This window comes from Penicillium oxalicum, chromosome I, assembly GCF_001723175.1.
Source record: "Penicillium oxalicum strain HP7-1 chromosome I, whole genome shotgun sequence".
Taxonomy (NCBI): Eukaryota; Fungi; Ascomycota; class Eurotiomycetes; order Eurotiales; family Aspergillaceae; genus Penicillium; species Penicillium oxalicum.
The window spans coordinates 2,429,203-2,452,315 of NC_064650.1; the positions used below are offsets into that span (position 1 = coordinate 2,429,203).

A 23,113-nucleotide genomic window follows, 5' to 3' on the forward strand; every position below is an offset into this window, starting at 1 on the left:
GTCAATGACATCGGCTGGAATCGAGGAAACCTGCCATTCTTGTACACCATGGCGGTTACCGTACTACCAAACAACTCGATGTTCGAGTCTGTCAAGCAGGCTGTGCGATCAACCTCGACCTGCTCAGATGTCACCGTGTTGTCCCTCCAAACATTGCTCCGCGGATCGTCAAAGGCGCCTGAGAAGCCTGTTCGTCGGGCGACCAAGACCACAAAGGATTCAACAACAACGACGAGTCGAGCAAAGACCACGAGGACAACGAAGACGCGACCTGCGACCGATATTACGCTACATCTCGTCGACCAGGATGGGCCCGCGCTGTCGCCTCAGGAGAAACTTGTGCTAGCGACGGAAGTGTTCAATGCGACTTTGAAGACTCTGACAGACGCGTCGAAGGTTACGACATCGAGGAGACAGACGGCTGCCCCGGATACTGTCTCGGTCAAGTCGGGCAGGACCAATGGCTCCGTCGTTGACAAAGGCGTGGCCTCGACGGCGGAATGCGCCAGACTGGCTCTGGCTACATTGCGCGCACTCAAGACCGACCAACAGCCCTCCACCGAAATTCCGAATATGCAACTTGAACAAGGTGCCTGCGTTCTGGCTGGAAAAATGATCACTTTGGGACTGAATGAAATGGCGTGCAAGGAACTCCGATCTCTGAAAAAAAGAATTCAACAATACCTGGATGCGAGGGACGCAGGGAAACAGACCGGATCAAACAAAGACCTCTCGGAGGAAGATACGAGCAAGGAGCGCATGTCTGATCTTTTGACTTTTTCAAATATCGCCCATGCGGAATCGGTGTACGGACTTTTGGTTCCGTATCACGCGAACGTGATGCGACTGCTCGTCGCTGAGAAGAAGCCATCGACAACTGCACGCCTGATTCCTTTTCTACAGCTCGCGGACCCCAGCAGTCCTGGATCTATTATAATGGCGGCCATGCAGTCCGGGAATTTGACGAGTGAAAAAGCGGCGCTGCAATTACAGCTTCTTTCCAACACAATACTTTCGCTATGCCCTAGCAAGTCCGTGTCCACCGATGAAGCAACAACAAGGGACTCTCTGCAGCCAATCTCTATTCTCAATCTTCAACTCTTGTCTCTCGAAATCCGCACTCTGAGCTGGAAGTTTTCCGGGCATGTCTGCCAGGAAGCTAAGGAGCTTATCGATCCGCTGCTTCGTTACCTCGGCAGTTTTTCACACCGTAGCAAGAGTGTTGAAAAGTCAGAATTTGGAGCAATTTTCAAGACCATTACTCGAATCCAGACCACAATGGCCGATGTCAAGAAGCAGCGCCAGGAAACAAAGGATATCACTGCTTCTGCCAGGATAATGACTGTTTTGGGACAGCTTGCTCTGGATGCGGAGTGCTTTGACGAGTCATTGAAGCTTTTCAATAAAGCTGTCATTCCATTTTTCAATGCGCAGAGTCTTGCTCTAGCTACCGTCAGGTGCAAGATTGCTGCGGTGTACTTTCAAGGTCTGAAAGGATCCCAGAAGCTTTCCGAGGGAGCGTTGAAGGCCATTTCAGAGGCCAGCACCGCCTTGGGTATGCAACTTCGGGGAAACGTGAGTGATTTGGACGAATTGCTCGTCGAAGCTGCGAGGTTGAAAAAGCTTGCTCTAGCTTGGTTCGGTGATGCGATGAACAAATCGGAAGTCAGCAATGCTGACAAGAATGAGATTGCTTCAAATATGCGCGAGTACCTCCAGGCTTTCTTGAGATTGTTGCGGCGCTACGTGGGCCGACCACCGGTGGAAGAGTGTGATGAAAAGGACCAGGAAATGTACGACTCTCGCATTGCCATGTCGAAGAGCATCATCCTCGCCGGCGTGGACTCTGCAGTTGCCATCGGACGGCTGTCAATTATGTCCCAAAGGCCACCCTGGGCAGATATGCTGTCTATTCTGACTGATTCTCATCGCCTTCTGACGAGTATCGAAACCACGGAAGGGACGGAGCTGGATACCTCTCTGATGGAAAGCATCAGCGCCGCGCTCGTCAAGCTTTCCAATCTGTATTGGTCTCGTTTTGTCAAAGAAAAGGAAGCAGGCCAAAGCTATCGAGAGCTTCTTCCTCTTCTGAAGCAGTCGACCCAGCTTCTCTCCTCGTGTTCACTCAACCACCGCAAAACTGCTTTCGCCGCCCTCAAATTCGAGAGAACCGCCCATGTCTACTTGGATGCGTCCAAGTATGATGATGCCGAGCAAGCCTTCAAATCGTCTCTTTCGGAGTATATAGAGGGGGGAATTCTCGACGAAGTTGGCAAAATGAGCCCCGGCGCCAGTCCAAGCTCGTTGGAGCACGATCCCAAAAGTTCTGCGTTTGCTTTTAGCCGTGTCTTGTCAGCCTTTTTGAAGTTGAAATTACGAAAAAAACGAACCAAGTCGTCGTCATCCGTTTATGATAATGCGCAATTGGAGGCTGGGCAGCGGGGGATGCTTCTTGAATGGCAGATCGGACTCCTTTGTGACCTACGCAGCTACGCCCCAAGTGATGACGAATTCCAGTCAATTCTGAGCCCGCTTGTACGTTCGGCTTTGGATCTCTACGCCGCTCATGCTCACCACCTCCGCTACGCCCGAGTGCTTCTTTTTGCTCTGCGGTTTTCATTGGAGCATCCTGTTGCCTTGGGTGCCGATCTCACCAGCAAAGTTTTGGAAGAAGGCGCTGAGGCGCTCAAATGTGGTCATGGTGTTGGTCAAGACTCTGACTTGGCGGCTTTCGAGGCTCACATCATCAATTCGCTTCGCATGGTCATTGGTTTTCACCGCGGGAGAATCGTTGATTCTGAGTTGAACGACACGCTTTCTTCGTGGTCTGCTATGATTCGCCAGTGCTCTGATTCCAAGTCACTATCCACGTGCATCACAGATGTGGACTACTGGATTCTCCAGTTGAAGGCTTTGGTTGATTACACCGAAATTCACAGCCTTTGGAAACCCCAGCTCTCCGCTCTTGAGCTGATCCTTCGCGCTGTAGAGCTCCAGCAGTTCGGTGATTTCTCCGATGCGATCTGCATACTTGCTCGTCTAGTCCTGCAACACTGCCGGCTTGGGCACTGTCAAAAGGCTGGGGATTTACTCACACGCGGTGAGCAGTATGTTGAACACAAGAACACCTCCCTCATTGCCAAGATCGCGTACCAACTAGCCCGGGTGGAGTACCTGCTAGAAACTGGTGAGACTGAGAAAGCAGCCTCTGTACTCTCCGCGGCCCGGGCATTCTATGACGGGAGCCGTGACTCAAAAGAACTGATTAATCTGACCGGCCTCGCAAAAATCTCCGTTGAGCGATTGATCGCGGATGCAGCCTTCATTCACTCTCGCTTGTCTACCGCCCAGGGATCCATGACTCAGGCTCTGTACTTTGCCAAGTTGGCAGTGCGGCTGAATTGCCGAATTTGGGCAAAGGTCGAGAAGCTTGCACAGAAGAAGCAGAACCGAGCTTTGCCTTCGTCCGCCGCTTCTAGTGTTGAAGTCGTCACTGATGGTGTGGCCCAGATTGATCTGTCACAGAACGGGTCTTCATCTACCATTTCCACAACTTACGTCCAGGGGGCTCCCTTTTGGCCTCATCTTGGATCGCATCATTCGAGTTTGTTGAATCTCGCAGCCTTATCAGCTCATCATGGGCTGTTTCAGGATGCCATCTACTACGGTGAGCAGGCGTTGAAAATTGATCGGACACTTGATGCCAATGTGCGCTTGATTGCTGCTCAAACTCAGCTTGGATCCTACCGAGTTCTCGGTGGCCATTTGAGCGAGGGCCAAGAGCTTCTTGCTGCAGCTTCCGAGTCATCGAAGCAGTTGCAAACGAGCGTTGAGACCGTGTCTCTGCACATGGCACTTGCATCATTCTATGAATCACAAGACCAACATGACAAGGCGCTCCGTGTCTTAAAAGAAGGGGATAAGCTTATTACTTCTCTCATCGACTCGGATACAATCAGCGTTTTGGCCAGTTCCAACGTGGCATCGCTAGAGGAGAAGATGACCAAGTTGCAAGTAAGGAGCAGCAGCAGAAGAACGGCGGCGGCACCAGCTCCCGCTACACCAGCACGACGAACCCGGGCTACAAGCTCGGCTGCAGCATCACGAACGACAAAGAGAGCTGTCGCATCTAAGACACCTGCACCGGAGATTCAGTCGACTACTCTTCTGCGGCTGAGAAGCTTAATCCTCCGCCAGCAAGCCGATTGCTTACGTGCGCTTCGTGATTTCGATGGCTCTGCTCAACTTCTCATCGAAGCTCGACAGTGCGCGATTGCTAGAGAAAGCAAGGTTTCTATCGAGATTGGGGAAAGTGAGCATCTCCTTGCAGATGCTATCCGTCATTTCGCCAGCCATGCGGTATACTGTGTGCTTCCTGAGTCGACCATCTCTTTGCCTTCATTGACCTCTCCCGTCAAAGGTGGGGAGCTCACCACGTCCGCAGCTGTGAAGCCCTCGGTGGTGAAAAAGCCCCGCGCCCCAGCCAGAACAACGCGCACCAAGGCACAAAAAGCCAGTGAGGACTTTGTGATGATGCTGTCAAAAGCAAGTGAGTGCCTCACTAGCGTCTTCTCTGAGGCAACTGTCCTCGGCTCCACGCTCGATGGTCATGCTGCGTCCCGGCTGATGAGTCGAATCTCCATGCTTTCACATGCCACTACCCCGGGAGGAGCTGCTACCTGGGTGCAATCGCCTGCGAACATGAATGAAATCGGGCGTGTTGGAGCATTCGCCCGAGAACATATTGCTATTGACTTTGATCGTCAATTATCCGATTTTGGCGATCCTCTTCTTTGGCCCACCACTGCGCCCCAACTTGAGGGGAAGAATGAGGATATTTGCACCAACTTTGCTGAGAATTATATCGATATTCTGCCCGAAAACTGGAACGTCCTCTCGCTATCCCTCAGCGCGGACTGCAGTGAATTTTATGTCTCCCGCCTGCAGAAAAATCGCCCTCCATTCTTGCTCCGTCTTCCTCTGCGGCGAGGCAATTCCGACGAGGATGAGGAAGAGCAGTTTACGTTTGAAGACGGCAAAGAAGAGATGCGGGAGCTGATCAAGTTAGCAAACCAAAGCGCACATGCTGCCAAAGCTCAGACAACGAAGCAGATGAAAAAGGAGTGGTGGACCAATCGTGAGGCGTTGGATCAACGCATGGAGAGTCTTTTGCATAACGTGGAAAATGTCTGGTTTGGAGGCTTCCGTGGAATTTTTTCGCCTCTGGCCAAGCATTCTGATGCATTTGCTCGATTTGCGGATGCCTTTCAAGGCATTCTCGACAAACACCTTCCTTCGCGCCAGAAGGGTGGCAAAGCCGCCTCGCCGCGCCTGACTCTTCACCAAAATGTCCTCGAGTTATTCATTGGTCTGCGTGACTTGGACAGCCAGGAGGAACCCGATGATATCCTGATGGATCTCCTGTACTTTGTGGTGGATATTCTTCAATTCCAGGGTGAGCGCAACGCTTACGACGAAATTGACTTTGACATGATGGTCGTGGATACCCTCGATGCTCTGCGAGGCTATCATGATGCTGCCCGGGAGGATATTGCTGCCAGCTCGCCGAGCCACACTGTGCTCGTTCTTGACAAAGCTCTGCATCTCTTTCCATGGGAATCTCTCCCTTGTCTCCAGGGCTTCCCCGTGTGCCGAGTGCCTTCGCTCGAGTGTCTTCGCGACCGAGTCCTTCGTTTCCGAGACTCACAGGCTGGGGCTGTCATTCGACGGACTTCCGGCTCGTATTTGCTCAATCCAACGGGGGATCTGCGCACGACGCAAGAGAACTTTGAGCCTGGGCTGTCCAAGTTGGATTCCTGGGCAGGGATGGTTAACCGTGAACCATCGGAAGAAGAATTCCGATCCGCACTAGAGACCAAGGACCTCTTCCTGTACTTTGGTCACGGAAGTGGCGCGCAATACATCCGGGGACGAACCGTCAAGCGCCTGACTAAGTGTGCGGTAGCCTTTTTGATGGGCTGTAGCAGTGGCACTCTCACCGAGGCGGGCGAATATGAGCCCTACGGCACACCTATGAACTATCTGCAAGCTGGTAGTCCAGCCTTGGTAGCAACCTTGTGGGATGTGACGGATAAGGATATTGATCGATTCGCGACCTCCACGTTTGACACGTGGGGACTCTTGGATAAGAAGGGCAAGTCTCGTCGCGCCAGCGAGAAGAGTCTGGACGATGCGGTTGCAGGGGCTCGAGCGTCGTGTGTGCTGAAGTATCTGAATGGAGCTGCACCCGTGGTCTATGGTGTCCCGGTCTTCTTGGATTAAGGAGGTTGATATCTCCTTGTTATTTTTAATTTTTTTTGTTCTTTTCGGCATTCTTTTTTGTTGCAATAACCATTTGTTTCATACTATCATCGCAGAGCGCGGTTTATTTGTTTAGTTGCATCTGTACTTTACCCCAGGGTGGGAGGGGAGGTCTATTCTACATTTATACCCCATTGCCAAAGCATTTATACGCATCTTGTTTTTCTGCTCAGACACCTTCATTTTCCACATTTCACCCCATTCTTCTTTTTCCTTATCAATCGCCTCCAACTTCGAGTCCGTCGGTCCAAACAGCCGAGTCAGCCGTGCCGAAGTGGAGAGTGGAGCTCTCCCCTCATGCGGGACAACCAAATCAAAAAAACAACCCCGCGCCAGCACTAAAAACGTCATTTTTCCCGCTTGTGTGGAATTCGATCTCCTTCTTCTCATCTCATTCCCTCTGTCACCTTCCGGCTCGCAGTACTCTGCACGTCCATCCATCATGTCCGGCGTTACTGAAAAGGCACGCATTGCCTCTTTTGGCGGCAAGCTCCTCAAGCTGAGCCACAATGCTTCTACCACCCGTTGCGAAATGTCTTTCAACTTGTATCTCCCTCCGGGGGCTGTGGACAGCAATGCATCCAGCAAGGTCCCTGTGCTGATTTATCTGTCTGGTCTGACCTGTACCGCCGACAATTGCTCCGAGAAGGGCTTCTTCCAGCATGCGGCCAGCAAGAAGGGAATTGCGGTGCTGTATCCGGATACCAGCCCTCGTAAGTAGTCTCCAGTCTTTTGTTTTATTGGGATTTTGTTTTGTTTTTTTAGAATACATGGAGACTACTATGGCGGTGCTGCAAGATTATTCCAGGGTATCTTGTTCTGTTTCGTTTGCTAATGGACTGGCCAGGGGGTTTGAACATTGCTGGCGAGGACGACTCGTATGACTTTGGATCCGGCGCTGGCTTCTACGTTGATGCGACCAAGGCCCCTTATGACCAGGGATACAACATGTACAGCTATGTCACTGAAGAGCTGCCTCAGACTGTCTTCAAGGCGTTTCCGCAATTGGACTCCAGCCGCGTGAGCATTACCGGTCATAGTATGGGTGGACACGGTGCTCTCACACTGGTGAGTTGGTTTTTTGAACTGCCTATTTGAACCTCTGCTCTGCTGGTCTAAAGGGACATCCGTCACTGATTGATCTCGTTCAGTTCCTGCGCAACCCGGGCAAGTACAAGTCTGTCTCGGCATTCGCTCCAATCTCCAACCCGATCAACTGTCCCTGGGGTCAAAAGGCGTTCAAGGGATACTTTGGCGAAGACCAGCAGGAAAAGTGGAAGGAGCATGATGCGACAGAGTTGGTAAAGAAGTGGAACGGTCCAGAGTTGGATATTCTCATTGATGTGGTAAGTCCTTGTCTTTATTATCCTCTCTCTGTCTCTCTCTCTCTCTTCGTTGCGGAAGAGGGATATAGTAACCTCAACGAGAATAAGCCCTTCAAAAACCAAGAAACGATACTCTATTCAAAAGTTTCAAACTAAAACTTCCCCCTTCTTTTCCCACACAGGGCACCGGCGACAACTTTTACAAACAAGGCCAACTACTCCCCGAGAACCTCCAAGCCGCCGCCGCCGAGGCCGGCCACAAGGGCGTAAATGTTCGATTCCAGCCAGACTACGACCACTCTTATTACACCATGGCCACCTTTGCAGATGACCATGTGGAACATGCTGCCAAGTATTTGAAATAGTGGGTGAGCTATTACATTGTTCTTTTTTTTGCATCTATATATACATATATTTTGGCATTTTTGGCCTCTTTCTCGTTCTTTCTCCCTCTTCCTCTTTTTTTTCAATTCCAAATAGTCGGGTCATTCACGATAGTGATACTTCGAAAGGTTGACATCGTGATGAAATGAAAACCGAATACCTTGTTAAAATTCTCTCAAATCAGGTCTTTTCTCTTCCTTCGTTTTTTCATTTTCATTTCTTTTTTGATATATATCTTTTTTTTGTTCCAATTCCCGAGGACCCATTCTAACTTGATTTAAATATTCAATTGAAAGTGGACGTCAACGTCAGCATCAACATGATGAACAGTATGGCAGATACAAACTCTAGGGGTTCAGTGCTATAAATTTGTTGATATATCGATACATTTCCATAAAACATAGGTCCACTAGCAATCTTAAGTCCCACTGTGTTTGGACGTCAGAGTACAACAGCCCCGCACCATCCGATACCTTAAATAGTTGAAACATCCTTTTTTAGACTGAAGGGAATACGTTTTTTCTCCGTTGGAGGCCTTAAAAACCCTCCTTGAGAAGAGGGGCAAGAATATCTCTAATAAGGAAGAAATTACCGGTGAAATCACCCATGATCCATATTTTTTTTGATTTTTTTTTCTTCATCGGTCCTTTTTCCCGCTTCGCTTTTCGAGATGCGTCGTTTTGCTATGTTCTTAGGTGTTGTTTTGTCTCTTTGTCTTTTTATAGTTGAAGAGATAGAGGGGATCTGGGGAGAGGAGAGGACGGGAACCAATGAAAAAGAAAAGAAAAGAATTAATGCAGTAATGGTTTGCTAGCCTATTAGCATGAAAACGGTGAGGACTGGATGGATGCAATAGACAGTTGACAGGACGAGAGTTTTGATGTCAAAGGTGATGGATTGGGCTGGATTACATGCTTGCAGAACAAGTGATCATCCTATGTGTGAAGGAAGACACGGGAGCACAGAAAGACATCCCTTCGTTTGGCTGGAGCCCCTTTGTCGCAGGATGTCAAAAACGCGAACAGGGAAGATGATTGGTATTGCATGGGGGAATCTAATAAACAGAGGATTGTGGAAAACATGACAGGGTTTTGTCGTGAAGGTAGGTGACGATCAAAGGAAAATGGCTTTTTTATGCGCTTAATCGCTGAATAAAAGACTAGAAATCGGGGGGAAAGAGCACAGATGGTCAGTTTCTTGCTTGGTCTCGGAAAAAGAAAGGAGTGACATGCAGTCCAAACTTACCGGGAAGAATTGCCTAAATCCTTTCATGTCCAACTGACTGAGGGCCGTCAAGAATTCTTCAATCAGATCACCACCCATGCCCATGCCGGGAAGTTCCCGAGTCCGCAGATACTCAACGTATTCCATCCCGGTCTTGAGGTAGATGGTGCGTTGCAGACCACCTGCTTCAGCGAGAACTTGCTTGGCGAGGGCATCTTTCGAGTTGAAGCTAGGCGTGGTAGGGAGAGCCCAGCAAAGAGGCGAGAATCGGCTGATCATGAACCCACCAAATCCAGGAATGGCCGCCTGAGTTGGCGCAGCGCCGTTGGAAGCCCCCGGGGCAATGTCGGGTCCACCCCAAGCGCTTCCCATTCTGGAGAGGACGGAGAAGGCCATTTTCGCGGTCGTAAAGTCTTCAATGTCCTTGGCAAAGTGCTCGATGGTTGTAATCACCGTTTCAAAGAGCGGTTGATTCCCTGCCGACAGATTTTAGCATTGCGGCCATCCAGAGTCAAAAAAGTAAAAAAAAATAATAATCGACAACTTACTCTCACTGATGATTACGGCACCCAAGTCATTGTTCAAGACAGCCAGCAGGAAGTTGAGATATTCACGCTTCAGCTCAGCCAGCTGAATCTCGTCATCGGTACCCGTGGTCGGATCGGCTAGACCAGAAAAGACGCGCTGGAGGAAGGGAGTCAAAAGAGTGTCGAGAATACTAAAGATTTCGCCCTTGAATCCAAAGATGACCTGGTCCAGCAGACGCAGAAACAGAGCCATCTCGTCGCGGGAAGATGTCTGTGTCAAAAGTCCGTCGATCCACCGGGGAAGCTGGGGCAGGATGCGCACGCCGAGAACGCTGATCAATCGGGAAAAGGCAAATCGGGCGGCCGTACGAATGTTGAATGATGTCTTGAGAGACTCGAGAGCAACCAGAGTCGCCTCAGCCACCTGGCAGAAACATTCAGACACCTCTGGCGCGGGGGTGGTGACTGGGGTGCTACTGGCCGGGGTCAGTGTGCCTAGAGCCATGATGTCGTGGTGAATCTGCAGGAGCGCTCGATCGTCGTTGGACTTGGCCGCATCAAGATTACGTTGCATGTCGGCGAAGATCGGGTTCAGCACGGACTGAACGTAAAGCACCTGCTTGTCGACAGGCACGCTGTTGGTCGAGCAGATGACACCGACAGCCTCAAAGAGGTACAGCTGGCTATTGAACACCGCATCTGCAGAGCCTTCGTGATCTTCCGAAGACATCTCATCGCCATCCTCGCCGTCAGAGGGAAGCTCCGCTTGGATGACCAGGAGATCACCGAGGGCTTCCACAACGGTCTGCGCCACGTTGCCAATCAGACCCCGCAACTGCTTGACGAGTCGTTGGAAGAGATACCAGGAGCGAGTCTTGACCTTGCGATTCGGGTGGTGGACCAACTGCAGGAAACTCTCCAGCACCCCCGGAATCAGCTGCACGTGATTTTGGAAGAACGAACTGTAGCGAACACAAATCTCCATGTACTGAAGCTGAGTCGCCGGGTGGGTGAACGAACGAATGTCCGACTCCACCATGCCGAGCATCATCTCGATCAGACGTACCGCGGCAGGACCGTTGGGTGAGCCCTTGGCATACAAGCCGCCAGCCTTGACCGCGAGATCGCCAAAGATGAACATCTCATGCAGAGCGAGATCCAGGTCACGCCAATCAATCTGACCCCCCGAGGCCCGCAACTTTTCAAAGGTGGTGCCCACCACTTCTGAGATGGCGTCAATGTACAATTGTTCGTCGGCCGAGGCAATGATCTGCTGCAGCACGCCCAGTCTCTTGCGAAGCTCCTGGAATTCCGCCTCGTCGGTCTGTTCATCCTCATCGCCCCAGTTGGACGTTTCGTCGTACCGCATCTTGGCCACGATGGCTTTCAGGACCGGCAACAGAATGGACTTGTTTCGCGCTTCCAATGCTGCGTCGCCCTTGGCCACCTTGCGCATGTAGGTGAGCATGTCGTTGACGCAGGGGATCACCGTCGAGCAAATCTCGTCGTATTCGTCAGAGAAGAATCGCAGAATGTGAGGAAGGAAAACTTGAAGGAGGTCGCTGGCTTTGTCTTTCACGGGGCCCGTGTCGGTCTCGAGCGCCCGCACGATATCCATGACAGTGATGTTGACGAGCTTGGCGACGGTCTCTGCGAGGTCGACGTCGTACTTGTATGTGAATCGACTCTCTCGGAGAGGTGGGCTGTTGGACAGCTGCGTGACGATCGAGTCCAGGTTGAGGAAGACGATCATTTCGATCTTGTCGGCCGGCTTCATCTTCTTGCCGATGATCTCGGTGAACACGTCGACGGCGGCATCCCGCACCCGTTGTTCCCCATCGCGCAGTTCCTGCTTCTCCGCACGGCCCAACTGCTGGAACAGCAGGTCCAACATGGTCTGGTTGACGACCAGACCAATGTCAATCCAGCTGACCCAACTTCCGACGGCCTTCAAACACAGCTCGACCACGGTGTCGTCCGCGTCCCGCCACGTAGACAGGATTTCTTGCCATGAACTGGCGATTTTCTGCATGTCCCGTTCTCGGATCAGATCTTTCAAACTATTCGCCTTGTCCTGCTCGCCACGGGATCTTGACACCAGCACATCGCCAATTTCCTCGTGGATCGAGTTGACGACTCGCAGATAGAACAAAATTCCGTTCAGGTTATCGCGGCCCGTGCTGGCCGAACTCTTGTATGTGAGGCTCAACAGGTCGTCGAAACAGGTCTCCCAACGGCCGGCATAGAGTCCGGCGAACAAGTAGGTGACTGTCTGTGCGAGCTTATTCTGAATGTACGGGGCATCGGGCGTCGCAGCGTTCTCGGGACCGTACACATTTCGGATATAGGTCATCAATTCGTCTCGAACGTAGGCGAGCGAGTCCAGGTCGATCAGGCCCGTCTGGGCGGCACTATTGATGACCTCCAAGCTGGCATGTCGTACAATCTCGGATTGGGGAGGGGACTTGAGGAAGAGGCGGAGGCAGACTGGCCAGCCGGAGGGATCGGAGCGGAGTTGATTGAGGAAGTCGAAGGCTTGAGATTTGAGGGTGAGATCTGGGTGTGGATTTGAAGCAATCTCAATTGCATTTGCTACCTATAGAGTGCAAGCAGAAAAAGCAAGAGGGAATCAATCAGTGTGTGGTCTGGACGGGACTGCACTGCCAATCTTGTGTGAGGAGGGGTGCGGGATGCGGTGACGATGCTGAACGGCGGGGGAAGGGCAGGATTTGGGTTTTTGGAGGGGTTCATCGATGAAGAGTTTTGAGACCGGTCCACGCAGAGCCCCAAAGAGAGCAGCGGACAGGTACTTACTTGTTCTTCCATCTTCAGCCGAGCTCTCTTGTCCCTGGACACGACTGTGGGAGGGAAAGAGAAGAGAGCGACGTTGGACGGGTTCGGTGGATGAAGGCAAAGAGGTGGGTTGGATCAAAATTGTTTTTTTTCGGTGGAAGAGCGTGCAGTCTATTCAGTCACCGTCTCCATAGAAAATCGGGGGTATCGTAATCGAATTTCGAGACTCGGGGAAGAGGGTCCGCTCGGTGCTAAGGTTCACGTAGTTCGACTCGACGGGGGGAACGTGGCTCGAGGAGTCGAGGAAAAGAGGAAGTCCAAAAGAGTGTGTCGAGGTCCAGCCTGACTAGGAATTGTGGTGAGAGCTGAAGATCAGGGCAACGAGAGGGCCAATGCTCGTTTTGTCAAAGGGTTCTTTTTGGAGCTTAAAAAGTTGGAGTATTTTAGGCTCCCGATAGGGTAATTGGCAGCGTGGACTTGCCGTTCGGTACCCGACCGTCGACATGAGCGTCATACCTGGCCTCAGGTACCCTCCCTGTACAGTATAGCTTCGCCGTCTTACAGTCTTACAGTCTGCGTCGATGCAGTAAATTTCAGTGTATCCTGATTCCTGACTCACTCCTGACTGTCATCCGTGCTATCTGTGACGTTGACAGTCCTCAGATCACTGTGCGGCTTGTAAGGTCTTCTCGCGAACGGTGCATGCGACTGCATGACCATGTAGCGATAGACGTAAAGTACTTTGAACTTTCCGACTCCCTCGTCTGCGGTACTACTGTACTAGTACTGCAACTAAACGATCTGGGTGATGCTTGATCTTTTTGAACACTCCTCATCATCAGCCAAGACTCCTCTCGTTATTTGACAGTGAATGAAATCAGTCAAAAACCAAATCCAAACTCTTACTGGCCCCCAAAGCTCTGAGTATTTATGTTCACAGTGAGCGTCAAAGCGACCTGCGCCACACGGTCGGGGCTAAGGAACATTCACGTAGCTCAGGATCGACACCAGCTTGAAACAGCTGCCAATAGTTGCCACCACGCCAATCCTTGTGGTTTCTGACACCCTCTTGACCTGGGCCTTGATTGCATAAGAATCATGTATGATAAGCCAAATTTTGGGGGCGCATGAAAGCTTACTCATCGGGCTGAGCTTCATCCTCAACCCTACCTGTCACCAGTACCTCCCCGTCAATTGTAGTACCTATGCGAGTAGGCTGATCTCCTCATCATCCAGTCCATTCTGGATAAAATGCTCAGTCTCTTCTCAAGTGGTTCCAGGCAAAGGATGAATGATTTGGCCCAATACAGAAACCTTCTTGTTTCTAAGCAGGTACTGACAGGATGTCTGCCTCCCCCAGCCATCGAACATGCAATAAATACCCACCAGCTGCTCGAATCAACCCCACAAACAAAAGGTTCATCCAAGAGAAAATTGGAAGTAGCTTGAAGCAGAGGCAGTCCACTTTGTTATCAACATCCATCTTCTCAAGTTCGCTTTCGACCATGAGAGGAGAAATTTTTCAACCGGACCTATACACTCTAGATCCGATCGAGAAAGAAAAGGGAAAAAGAAATTACTTCTCTATCCATCACACTGAACCGAGTTTATCATTCTCAGCACATGAGTCGTCACTCATTCAAATCGTAGTTTTCGAATCAAGTTGCCCCCTGCCCCCCTTTCAGCTCTCAACAAAACCTAGCCACGCTTTTCAGCCGCCACTTGCTCCAAAACCCTCTTCTCCATCGCCTCGAATCCTTCCACCGCCTTGCCATACAACTCAAACACCCCCTCTTGATACCCATCTGCAATCTTCTCCACAAACTCCTCCTCCTTCCATCGTTGTCCGATGAGATCTTCAAAGGTCTGGCCCTCGGCACGCTCAATGCCCCACACAGCCTTGTAGGCTGCACCCAGTGCGCACGCATTGTCGCCAATGTCGAGCTTGAACACACCCTCGACACCGCCGAGAATCTCGCCGGCGATCTTAGCAATGGCCTTGTTCTTGGAGCCGCCGCCGACAAGATAGACGCGGCGCGGCTGGGCCGGCAGACCGTCTCCGGGACTGTGGGTGAGACCGCGAGAACGGAGACGGAGAGAGAGCATTTGGCTCTCGATGATGGCACGAGCTTCGTCGGCCGGGCTGGTCCAGCCGGAGGTGGTCTCGGTGAGATCGCCGCTGGTTGGGTTATAAGTGAAACGCCATTGGCCGGCGCGGAGGTTGGGGACGATTTCGGGTCGGGGGAAGAAGAGGCCGAGCTTCATGAGGTCGGTGGGGGATTTCTGGCCCATCGGGGAGGTCGAGAGGGCCTTCTCGTCAAAGTGTGTCCAGGGTTGAGCGGGGTGGGGGTCTTGAAGGTTGTCGTTGATGGCGTCGCGGACGTGTTCGCGCGCAAGTCCGCCGTTCTTGTAGCACAGCATGAACATGTAGAGGCCAGCCGTGGTGGGATGGTTGAAGAAGTGGGTGGCCGGATCAGGCTTGTAGCTGGGGGTGGACATGAGGAAGGTGGTGGATGTGCCCAGGGAGACCATGGCGTCCGAGGGACGCAGGGGGAGAGCGAGGATGGTTGCTGGATTATCGCCCGTGGCCGGGATGACGGTGCAGTCGGCGCTGAAGCCGTAACGCTCACGGTAGTATTGATGCACGGAGCCCAGATGCTTGCCCCCGTCTTCGTAGAGGGAGCCGAGCCGGGTCTTCAGTCCCTTGACGTCGAACTTGCCGGAGCAAAGCTTGAGGATCTTTTCATCGTAGGCGCCCTGCTTGATGTTCCACAGATTCATGCCGCAGACGTCGGAGATGTCAAAGGGCGCGATGTGGCCGAGGAAAAGCGAAGCAATGAAGGAAGAAACGAGGGAGATTCGCGAAGTTTTCTCGTAAATTTCGGGGTATTTTCGAGTGAATCGCAAGATCTGAGGTCCTGTGAATCTCTAATGGAGACCAAGATTATTATTTTTCTCTTGAATTAGCACACAGAGGTCACCCGAATGTACACGGAAACGTCTCCGGTATCCAGACTGGGTGCTCTTACGTGGTGGGCCTTGCTTCCAGTCGCCTGTGCAAGTTGTTCCGGGCTTCCCAAGACGGCATCAAACTCGTCACACTCCTGCTGCGTGCTGGCGTCCTGCCAGTTGGGACTATAAGGGTGCGAGAACGCACCGGACAGCTGCTCTTCGAGGCTCTTCTTCGCATCCAGGTGCTGTAGCAATTGCTCCGCATCCGTGCTCCAGTAGACACTACCATGCTGCTGTCCAGCTCCACTGATACCCTTGATGCGGCTAAAATCCAGTCCTTGCTTGCGCAGACTCTCCAGCACGGTGTCCATGGCCTGCAACCACAGCGCGACGGGTGCGAACACCTCATGCTCGGCTTCGTTGGTCATGACGCCCTTTTTGATGGAGAAGCCAGTGGAGTCGGCGTCAAAGTCAAACTTGGCAATGTATTCCACTTTCAGGTCGGAATTGACCGCCAGACCCTTGAGCTGCTGGGTGGACAGGTCAAACCCGATGTAGAGGGGGGATTGTGAGGCCATGATGCACGGCTGGATCGACGAGACGGCGAATCTGGACGTTGACACTGCTTTCGGAGGAAGAGGATTATACCGATCGAGTCACGAGTGATCACTCAGGTGTCAGGATACTGGGTATGGCAGATCATCAATCAATTAATTCTGCGGGCAGAGCTTCTCTTTGTGCGCAGCACATACACGTTTCGTTTTGTGTCCTCGTTCGTCGAGGAGTAAGATGATCGGCGGGGTCTTATAACTCTACTGACAAAAAGCAAACAAAATGGTTCACGTGCAATTGGAAGGCGGGGGGGACAGATGTGTCAATGGAGTAAAAATGAGTCAAAGTAGGAGAGCAGATGAGAAAAGAAAAATCCATTCCAATTTAACCAGCTCCCAGCTCGGGAAAAGAAAAAGACACAGACACCGCGCAAGGTCGGTGGCCGATAAGACGCAGTGTCGGCAATGATGTAAAAGAGGACCCCGCGTGGAACCCACCCGCGTGGATGGCAATCCGACAATTCACTTTATTGGTGTTGGACCCTCTTATTCGACGTCAGTCGGTCAATCGCCTGCACAGAGGTAACTGACAAGAGCAAATCTTCTTGGAACCACACATTTTGCAGGGTCGACGAGATGGACGTTGGAAATGGGGTTTCTACAGCCCTGGAACATGGATATCAATGCATTCACCAGGGTCAGGGACCCCGGGGGCCTTTTCAGGCTGGACCGTTCGAGCGACCGGCTAAATTGAAGCGTCTGCTAAATAACTCGGTAGAATCTCAGAAGCCACCGGCCCCACCCATTTAGCTGTAGCCGGAACGATGGTGACAATGGAACGCAAGGAGCACGGAAGGGGGAAGAAAAAGACCAGAGTGTTGGGTGTGATCGACGGATGATTGTCTATACGATGGGCGTCAGCATAAGGGGGAGGGGGGTATTTGTAGAGAATAGGTTTCTCCTTCAATTTGACATGGTCGAGGCCCGTCTACTACAATAGAGAGTTCGCCATGTGAGAGGGCTCATCTTTACAATCGTACAGAGTCATCATCATCATCAACCACCCCCAAAAAAATTTTTCCCAGGAATAAATGACAACGAGGGGTATCATTGCAGCACCAACAGTGTGTCCAATCGGGCAGAATGAGGACTAGCCATTCATCCCGCCTGGGCGTGCCACGATGCTGTCTTATGTCACGCAATCTAAATTCTATTGCTCCTTCCGAGACTCTGCGCCCCCGGAGTGATGGCCGTGATCATGGTCGTGATCATGGCCGTGACCGTCCTCCTCGGGCTCCTTGATGACCGTAGTATCCTGCGAGACAAACTCCTCGTAGAATGACAGCTCCGGCTGTTCCGTGGGGACGAAGCGAATCTTGACCCGCTTGACGCCGCGCACTTTCTCGCCGACCGTCTGACGAACGGCCTCTTCCACAGAGCGCGACTGGGTCAGGGCCCATGCACCGGGCACGGCGAGTTCAATGTCCATAAGGTAGTTCTGGCCCGATTTCATACCCTGGACATCCCGGACCACCACCTGATCGCCCCGGGCAAGCTCCTGCAACGCCTTGGTGGCGGCACTGTGGACGGATTTTTTGATGTCGGCGTCCACGGTCGTGTCGGCCAGTTCCAAAAGTGAGGTCGCGGTGTTGGCCCAACCGGCCTTGATGACCATCAACGAGATCAACAGCCCACCCACCGGGTCCAGCCAGGTGGCATCTTGGAAGACGTAGCTCCCACCGATGGTGAACAGCGCGACGATACTGGTGAGGGAATCCACACGGTGGTGGACCGCATTGGAGGCGAGGACAGAGGATTTGCGTTCTTTGGCGATTTTCATGGCTGTGGGGAGTGTCAGTCTCCTTGGTCTTGCCGGTGAGTTTGGAGGAGGGTGAGGCAGGGCAACGAGAATCCAGCTCCAGGCAGCATTCTTGGCTGTCTGATGCGGACTCGGCAGAGGAGGGGAGACGGACTTGCATGGTATAACCACTCCTTAATCACAATTGAACCCGCGGCCAGCCAGGCAGCATGGATACTTGGACCGTGTACATCGATGCCGTGACTGTGTGAATGACCATGTCCCAACAGACCCGAGTGTGCCAGCATCTCCGCCAGATCGGGGTAGAATTGTGCGAGCAACACCTGACTTGCGTTCAAGCCCATAAAAACACCCCCACACAGAAGCAGGCCGCTGACGCCCAGCGCTCCAATGCTCTCCACCTTGCCATATCCATTCGGGAAGCGTTCACTGGGCGGTTTCAGCGACAGGGCCACGGTACCCAGGGTCAAAAAGTCCGAGACCAAGTCGGCCAGCGCATGGTAGGCATCGGCAATCAGCGCTTGCGAGTTGAAGACATAACCACCGATGAACTTGCCGATCGCCATGCCCAGGTTGGCGACCAGGCCAATGCGGGTGATGCGGACGCCCGCATCGTGTTTGTTGGTCGACGTGAGGTAGACATTGTCGTGGTGGTGGTGGTGACCGTGGCCGTGGCCATGGCCACCATGGCCTCGAGTTTGCGTCATGGGGAGTGGTGTGAACAATGCACGGGATGAGCGGACCGACGCCTGAGACGAGCCGGCGACAAGGGGCGAGGCGATTTTAAATAAAGGAGTGGACGAGGTGGTCAGGACACGTGGAGAGGCGCCTCCGAGAGAAAGAATCGGCCGACTGGAAGTTCTCCGGGGAGGGCGCGAGGGGAGAGATGGAGGCCTGCACCTCCAACACCGCAGGGGCTGCGTCAGCAGCATCGCGGCCTGGTTTCGGGTAAGTTTAGTTGGCACGCGAGCACGAGTGGACAAGGTGTTCTCTTGAGGGGCTGGATGTCCATGACCCTTGGACGCTACTAATTGGCAATCGGCCTGATGGACCGGCAAAATAAGAATAAGAAAGACGCTACACGAGAAATCAACTGTTCCGAAATTTTGGGGGAAGGGGGGGGCTATATTTAAAATGTGGACGAAGGGACGCCATGCGCCCTCTGCCATTGGCATGTCGATGGTCCGATCATGTCATCCGGCTCCGTCCGCAAGAGCAGTTTTGCAGAGGCGTCGGTTGATGCTGGATGCGACATTGCAGAGAGCCGAAAGGAATCTTCCATTCATCATGACATGCAACTCGAGTCTTTCACTCGGCAGAATGAGCAGAGAGGAAGTTGAAAAAGACATCGGGTGCGAAGATTGATCGCATTGACAAGTGTTGCGCCAGAGCCACTCTGTCGCAACGACATCATCGCTCCCCATTGGAGCCATGGACACTCGGCGCGAGGATCAAGCTCCCACTTGCGACATCGACTGCCGTTCACAGTCGTTCTTCGCAACCGTAGAGTGACCAAGGAATGGAATCTTTCTGTAGAACAAAATCCCAGAGCGATGGCATATCGCCCGTTGAGATCAGATCAATCCCTTCTTTTTGATTTTCGGCCGAACCGTGCCGAGACGCCCATTCTTGAAAAGATAAGCTCCAAGTGACTCTCACTCGGATGAAGCTAGCCAAGACTCACCCCCAGAATCAACTACGCCATCCGCGCGGAGATCTGGTGAAACCAAGAAATCCTACCGGGCTCCAGGCCGATCTCAGAGCCTCCATCGGATGGTTCGTCATTGCCAAGCTCTGCTTTCTCCTCCAGCACTTCTGTTTTTTTTGTTGCATGTGAGTCTCTATTTCTCGCACACCTTCTTCTCTGTCCCAGTTGAGGATGCGTCCTCAATGACATCGCCGGCGATCCGAATCCCCTTCACGGGTCCATTGCCTCCCGCTCTGATCATCCCGTCTTCTGCCAGCACGCTCGCGGGTGCTATCGATGCCGTGAGTGCCTTCTTTACAGCTCCCCCGTCCTTGCACCTCCGGGGCATCGACGTGGGGAGGAACCGACAGACGGTCCTCTTGACGGGCGCCGGCATTTCCGTGGCATCGGGTCTGTCGGACTATCGTGGGGATCAAGGCACCTACCGTCGGAACAAGGCCTACCGACCGATCTACTTTCACGAATTCACCGCACGGCATGAAGCGCGGCAACGATACTGGGCGCGCAGCTTCGTCGGATGGCCAGGTCTCGTGAGCGCAAAGCCCAATTCCACCCACCACGCCGTTCGGGATCTGGGCACCAAGGGATACATCAGCTCGGTCGTGACGCAGAATGTGGACTCGTTCCATTCGATCGCCCATCCCGAACTGCCGAGCATTGAACTACATGGATACCTGCGATCGGTGGTCTGCGTCAGCTGTCGCAATCAACTCCCACGGCAAGAGTTCCAGAGCTCGCTGGAGCGGTTAAACCCGGCGTGGGCCGAGTTCCTCGCCCGCATGGTCGATGTCGGAGCCCTGGATACCAACAATCCGGAAGAACAACGCAAAAAGGGATTCAAACTCAACCCCGACGGTGATGTCGACCTGCCCCAGGCGCCCTACTCGACGTTTCGGTATCCCTCCTGTCCCACCTGTCTGGAGCGGCCCCCGCGATTGAAAGACGGGACCCGTGCCCGAGTCGAAGTGGAGAGGGACGGCGCCTGGCTGCCCACCTCCAATGCGGGCATCCTCAAGCCGGCGGTGATCATGTTTGGCGAGAACATCGATCCCGCGGTCAAGGCCGCGGCGGAGGAGGCCATCGACGATGCAGGTCGCTTACTGGTGCTGGGCAGCAGTCTGGCAACCTACTCGGCATGGCGGTTGGTGGAACGAGCCTATAAACGGGGCATGCCTATCGGGATCATCAACGTGGGCGGAGTGCGCAATGAGGCGATGCTCTTTGGCGAATTAGGCTCGGGCCTCATCGGAGATGCGACAGGCCATGTGCGCTGCAGCCATCCCACCCAAGACATTCTCCCGACCGTCGTGGCTGGTTTGCCTCGAAATGATCGCTAAACAAGACACGATCTCGACCGGATGACTGGACCTCGATGGTGCCCGTGATGGATCAGTGAGGCATACATCTACTGGGGGGGGCCTGTATCACCGGGCAGCCAGACAGACATCCATTTGAAGTAGCTCGCTCATAGAAAGTTCTCAACTCTCGGGTCAATGAAAGAAAATAATATATATATTCTTCCAAGTCACAATCCAGGCGATTCAAACTACCAAAATCACTCTAGAAAAAAAAAACGAAAACCCCCATTTCTGCCCCAAGAAAAGCATTCTGCTGACGTTCATGACCGCTGAAGATCCCGAGCCATTTTGTACATAAGCGGAGGGTCGTAACTTAGTTGGCCCACTTCCTGACGCGCGGGGCTCCTCCTTCCATCAGCATGGAGCGTCTCAGGGATCCTGCAGCACTCCCTTTAAAGTCGGCTCCGACACTGGTCTCTCCAGGTTCCTTTCTCTTCAATCCAAATTCCGCTCAGCCTTCGGTGGTTCACACGTCCCGACCTTCACCGCGTCGCAATATGGACAAATCTCAGCAACCCAGTTCCTTCCAGCAGTTGGAAAAGGTATGATCGTCCTGGGACACACAACGCTGCGCTCCGCGAATAGGAACAGGGATGTACTGACGGGCATGTTGGTCGATCAAATAGCTCGGAGAAGGCACCTATGCCACGGTACGTGGATACACCCCTCCCCCCTCTTTCATGACTTGTCGCTGTCGCTGCGATCGCGACTCGACTTGCACGGCAGGACGGCGGCTGTTGAAGCGACTTCATTTCCTCGGGCTGAATGTTTCGCGATCGCTCAACCCCGCATTCCGGCCTCCCTCGAACCGTCCATCGCTAATATATGATGACGCTAGGTCTTCAAAGGCCGCAATCGCCAAACGGGCGAGATGGTCGCGCTCAAGGAGATCCACCTGGACTCGGAAGAAGGCACTCCGTCGACGGCCATCCGCGAGATTTCCTTGATGAAGGAACTCAAGCATGAGAGCATCGTCTCGCTGTACGATGTCATTCACACCGAAAACAAGCTGATGCTCGTCTTCGAGTTCATGGACCGGGATCTGAAGCGGTACATGGACACGCGAGGCGATCGGGGCCAACTGGATCCCGCCACCATCAAGTCGTTTATGCACCAGCTGCTCAAGGGGATCGCTTTTTGCCACGAGAACCGCGTCTTGCACCGGGATCTGAAGCCTCAGAACCTCCTGATCAACAAAAAAGGACAGCTGAAGCTGGGTGATTTCGGTCTCGCGCGTGCATTCGGTATCCCGGTCAACACCTTCTCCAACGAAGTCGTCACCCTGTGGTACCGCGCCCCGGACGTCCTCCTTGGCTCGCGCACCTACAATACCAGCATTGACATTTGGTCTGCCGGCTGTATCATGGCGGAGATGTATACCGGTCGGCCTCTCTTCCCGGGTACGACCAACGAGGATCAGCTGGTCAAGATCTTCCGACTCATGGGTACTCCTTCGGAGCGGTCCTGGCCGGGAATCTCTCAACTTCCCGAGTACAAGCCCACCTTCCATGTCTATGCCACCCAGGATCTGGGGGTACTTCTCCCCCAGATCGATCCTCTCGGTCTGGACTTGTTGAACCGCATGCTTCAGCTTCGCCCTGAGATGCGTATCAGCGCCGCCGATGCTCTGCAGCATCCCTGGTTCCATGACCTGCCCCAGGTCCAGGCTCAGTTGCAGCAACAACAACAACAACAGCAGCAGCAGCAGCAGCAGATGGCGGGTGGATATGGTGGCATGGTTCCTCCCCAATCGGCATATTAGTTTCACACTTCCTGCTTCACAAGATGCAGACCTGTGTTTCTGATTCTCTCTGCATCTTGCTCTTTTTCTTCTTTTGTTCTATTTCTCTGTCCCTTTGGTTTGAAACGTGCGCGTAACGAGATGATGAGCTTAGCTTAGATTTGGAAATGGGTGGACATGGCGTTGATTCCCTCGATCAATGGTGTTTCTTTTTGCTGTTTGTTTTTTCCGGCCCGTCCGTCCCGCTTCGTGTGTCGAATCCCCGTGCATGGATTTCTCGCATAGTCTCTTGCAGTTTGACAATTTTCCAGAAAAATGTTATCATTTAAGGCAATCTCAATCTTCCATTCCTCGTTTCTGCAATTCAGGGCGCAGCTCTCTCACAGAATCTGCAACACAGCCGTGTGGCT

At 52.9% G+C, this 23,113-nt stretch overlaps 7 protein-coding genes across 7 annotated transcripts; 4 read left to right on the top strand and 3 right to left on the bottom strand.

Annotated features, from left to right (window-relative positions):
* Positions 1-48: 48 nt before the first annotated feature.
* On the top strand, positions 49-6,282 carry POX_a00830 (Separin; the record flags this gene model as incomplete). Its single annotated transcript, XM_050109768.1, has 1 exon — positions 49-6,282. The coding sequence occupies one exon, from the start codon at positions 49-51 to the stop codon at positions 6,280-6,282; it is 6,234 nt and encodes a 2,077-aa protein (XP_049973536.1).
* Positions 6,283-6,763: 481 nt separating this feature from the next.
* POX_a00831 (S-formylglutathione hydrolase) lies at positions 6,764-8,011 on the top strand (the record flags this gene model as incomplete). The annotated part of the gene is made up of 4 exons (XM_050109769.1): positions 6,764-7,034; positions 7,169-7,389; positions 7,473-7,667; positions 7,829-8,011. The coding sequence occupies 4 exons, from the start codon at positions 6,764-6,766 to the stop codon at positions 8,009-8,011; spliced, it is 870 nt and encodes a 289-aa protein (XP_049973537.1).
* Positions 8,012-9,162: 1,151 nt separating this feature from the next.
* Positions 9,163-12,532, bottom strand: POX_a00832 (Exportin-T; the record flags this gene model as incomplete). Its single annotated transcript, XM_050109770.1, has 4 exons — positions 9,163-9,189; positions 9,276-9,730; positions 9,803-12,377; positions 12,443-12,532. 4 exons carry the CDS (start codon positions 12,530-12,532, stop codon positions 9,163-9,165), a joined length of 3,147 nt encoding a protein of 1,048 aa, XP_049973538.1.
* A 1,740-nt stretch (positions 12,533-14,272) lies between these two features.
* Positions 14,273-16,104, bottom strand: POX_a00833 (putative D-xylulose kinase A; the record flags this gene model as incomplete). The annotated part of the gene is made up of 2 exons (XM_050109771.1): positions 14,273-15,502; positions 15,604-16,104. 2 exons carry the CDS (start codon positions 16,102-16,104, stop codon positions 14,273-14,275), a joined length of 1,731 nt encoding a protein of 576 aa, XP_049973539.1.
* Positions 16,105-17,287: 1,183 nt separating this feature from the next.
* On the bottom strand, positions 17,288-18,828 carry POX_a00834 (uncharacterized protein; the record flags this gene model as incomplete). Its single annotated transcript, XM_050109772.1, has 2 exons — positions 17,288-17,919; positions 18,051-18,828. 2 exons carry the CDS (start codon positions 18,826-18,828, stop codon positions 17,288-17,290), a joined length of 1,410 nt encoding a protein of 469 aa, XP_049973540.1.
* Positions 18,829-19,786: 958 nt separating this feature from the next.
* POX_a00835 (NAD-dependent protein deacylase SIR4) lies at positions 19,787-20,941 on the top strand (the record flags this gene model as incomplete). Its single annotated transcript, XM_050109773.1, has 1 exon — positions 19,787-20,941. One exon carries the CDS (start codon positions 19,787-19,789, stop codon positions 20,939-20,941), a length of 1,155 nt encoding a protein of 384 aa, XP_049973541.1.
* A 380-nt stretch (positions 20,942-21,321) lies between these two features.
* On the top strand, positions 21,322-22,724 carry POX_a00836 (Negative regulator of the PHO system; the record flags this gene model as incomplete). The annotated part of the gene is made up of 3 exons (XM_050109774.1): positions 21,322-21,504; positions 21,589-21,612; positions 21,801-22,724. 3 exons carry the CDS (start codon positions 21,322-21,324, stop codon positions 22,722-22,724), a joined length of 1,131 nt encoding a protein of 376 aa, XP_049973542.1.
* Positions 22,725-23,113: the final 389 nt, after the last annotated feature.